The 2,986-nt window shown below is 38.0% G+C and overlaps 1 protein-coding gene across 1 annotated transcript in view; it reads left to right on the top strand.

The window, feature by feature from the left end:
- Positions 1-449: 449 nt before the first annotated feature.
- Positions 450-2,986, top strand: part of LOC138055226 (uncharacterized) — a 2,553-nt gene continuing 16 nt past the window's right edge. The window contains exon 1 of the mRNA XM_068901199.1: positions 450-2,986. This exon is cut by the window's right edge and continues 16 nt beyond it. Coding sequence (XP_068757300.1) covers positions 623-1,459 — 837 coding nt within the window. The 5' untranslated portion in view covers positions 450-622 and the 3' untranslated portion in view covers positions 1,460-2,986.

Below are 2,986 nucleotides of genomic sequence, written 5' to 3' on the forward strand. Positions count from 1 at the left end.
ATCCACATTTCCCTTTTTATGGCTCTGAGCTTGCGTCATTTTTTACATAAATTCCAGTGGTAATTGAAGGGATGTTAAAATAATGGTCGATACTCATTCCGTCACGATGTCAACTGAGTTTATGTTTAAACCGATTATTTTTCCTAAAACTTCATCAACCTAAAGTAAATATGAAGTAATTAACAAAAAGATGTCAGATCAAATAACGTTAAAGTTTTAGAGTGTGACACCTTTATCTCCGTAAACAGTGACTGAAGTCAGTTTTCCGGAGGCTAGTAACAAGTATATTTTCAAAACGTCTACGCTTACTCACTGAACAGATAGAACAGATAGCAGCAAATCAACGTAAGTCAAATATTTGTCAGCTTGATTGACAGATGCCATGGAATCCGCATAATAGCCAATGACGTAGTCTGGTTTCTTGGAAAGACCCTAAAAATAGAATCTGCACTATTTAACTGAGTCTGGCACGTTTCGCCAACGTTAACGGCACTTGGTATTATAACTTGTGAAGTCACTTCAGATGTTCAAGACCTTTGAAAGAAACAGAAAAAGCTGGAAGCAGTACTAGACCAGAAGGCTATCCCTTGAAGTGACCTGTTCATCAGTCTTGAAGAGTAAGATGAAATCCGTTGGACTCTATTTAGGACGTTTCATATTTTTTGCGATGCTGGTGACTCAGTGCGGTTTTCTTACAGCATATCCAGCATGGTACAAACAAGATGCACGCTGGATTCCTCTGTTTCTGTTATACGCTCCAGCACTATTTTATTGGATCCATTGCCTTCGTAAGAAAGCAAACCTTAACGGAATGTTCCTCACGTGGCTTTTGTATGTGATCGCCTTGATTGCAATGATCGCCATCATTTTTCCTGTTGTCGGTGATGATCTCGACACGAAGAACCTTCTTGGTCCCAATACGTTAAAAGTAATGCTGTGTTTAACGCCACTGCTATTCCTTTTCCTAGTAAACACAGCTTCGGATTTGGATGATGAACACAAGGGGTATACGTTACTTGTTCAACGACTGTCTTTGCAAATTACCATCGACCTCTTCGATACAGTTGAGATGCTTGATATTGTCCTGGACGAAAGAGACAATCGCAGGATCATTCCAAATGGATTCGCTATCGCGATGGTCGCTGCAGCATGCTTCAGCTTTTTACTGTCTCTCTTTCAGTTGGCAGAAAACAAACTTGAGAACGAGGAACACGAGCCGGAACACGAGCAGCTCAAGTACCCAGCAATAATACGAAATGTGATGCAAATAGTTTTTGTCAATTTGCCGTTTTTGATTATTCGTCTGGTTGTCTTCATCCTATACAAGAAAGACGAGACAATTTTTATGGCAAAGAATGGAATCGCTGTTTTTCTTTCAGGCCTAGAAATCTACTGGATCAACCACAAGTTGAATAATAGAAACTCCAACAACAACAACAAGGAAATTGGGTTGCCTTGAACGCAGGACACATTTCATACTCCGATTCAGAAATACATGTATATCATTGCCTGACACGTGAACAATGTTGAAATTTTGTGTGACTGGATTTAGACAATTGTCAGTTCTTTTTAAATTTAAAGTAGTCCGTTTAAATTTAAAGTAATCCGTCAGCCCTTGGCTGCCTACCATAGACCTTTCAATAAAATATGTATTGTAGCGTCGCCGAGTGCAAGGATAAGACTCAACTTTGAATTACTTACACGAGACTCTAAAATTCCTACAACAAATACAAACGGCTATTGAAAAGAAAACAAAGCCCTATCACATTGAATAACAGAGTACTTGTTGCGGCCCAACCACAGGAAATTCTTAGCGTTACTGTAACAATGTCACGAAGAAACCCTAAATATAGACATGTAACAATCTGTACCGGTCATGAAATCATAGCTTCGCTACAGTATGTTTGTATTTATGTATGTTTTATTTCATAGTAATGAGGTGGTGCGTGGTTTTCTTTGTCATAGACCATATTCGTATTTTCAGTATTAGACTGGAACTAGCTTGCAATGGAGGCTAATGTGGGGGAATCTTCTCAAATGCAAATACATTTTAATATATTCCCCCGCATTAGCCTTCATTGCAAGCTAGTTCCAGTCCAATACTGGAAATACGAATACGGTCTATTAGGGCACGAACTAATTTAACGCTGGCCTAAAAAACATTTCAGGTCAGACAATTAGCTAAGAATGTCAATATATATATGCAATGGTCTTTAAACCCTGTTGAAAACGAAAAAAGAGATTCTTATAGATTAATGACAATTTATTGGATAATAGTTGACAATACTTTTTACTTTTATGAAGGGTTTCTCTTCCTTCAGTTGAATACTCAGTTGCATGCATTAGAATTTTATGTAATGTGAAAAATGCTTTATAATTTTGACCAGAAAAAGTTTCTAAAAAAAAAATCTCATTACCAAGGTCTTTCTTCTCCTCTTCCCATGGTGGGAAGTTAAGAAGAGAGACCCCGGGGACGAGGTTGAGAAGACAATACCTTTTCAAGTTATTCTGGACTGTTTTTTGGTGTGTCAAATCAAACAAATTGTGCACCTATGGCCAGACATGTACGTAACTAGATACAAAACACAATTGTAAAATAATTAGGATAGTACACGCACTCTCATTGGTCAATACCTGTGTTTAGATGAAAGTATGAGCATGTATCAAGTAAATCTGTTTCAATCAAGACGTAAAAAACCAGGATTTTCCTTCATTTGTCGAATTATCTTTGAGAAATATTTTATAAAAGCAATAGAGGACCTTTTTCCGTTTTTCCATAGCCTCATCTAAACACTCGGGGAAATTGCGAGAATTCTCGACAGTTGTGCAAACCTTCCACTGCGTCTCGGGTTTGTTTAACTGTCTCGAATTCTCCCAACTCCTACTCGTGTTTAGATGAGGCTATGGAAACATGGAAAACGTCCTTTATTGCTTAAATGGAACCTAAATGGGAGCCTAAAAAGCCGTGATTCCATGGAGAACGTTA

The sequence above is a fragment of the Montipora capricornis genome, chromosome 7, assembly GCF_036669925.1.
Source record: "Montipora capricornis isolate CH-2021 chromosome 7, ASM3666992v2, whole genome shotgun sequence".
Taxonomy (NCBI): domain Eukaryota; kingdom Metazoa; phylum Cnidaria; class Anthozoa; order Scleractinia; family Acroporidae; genus Montipora; species Montipora capricornis.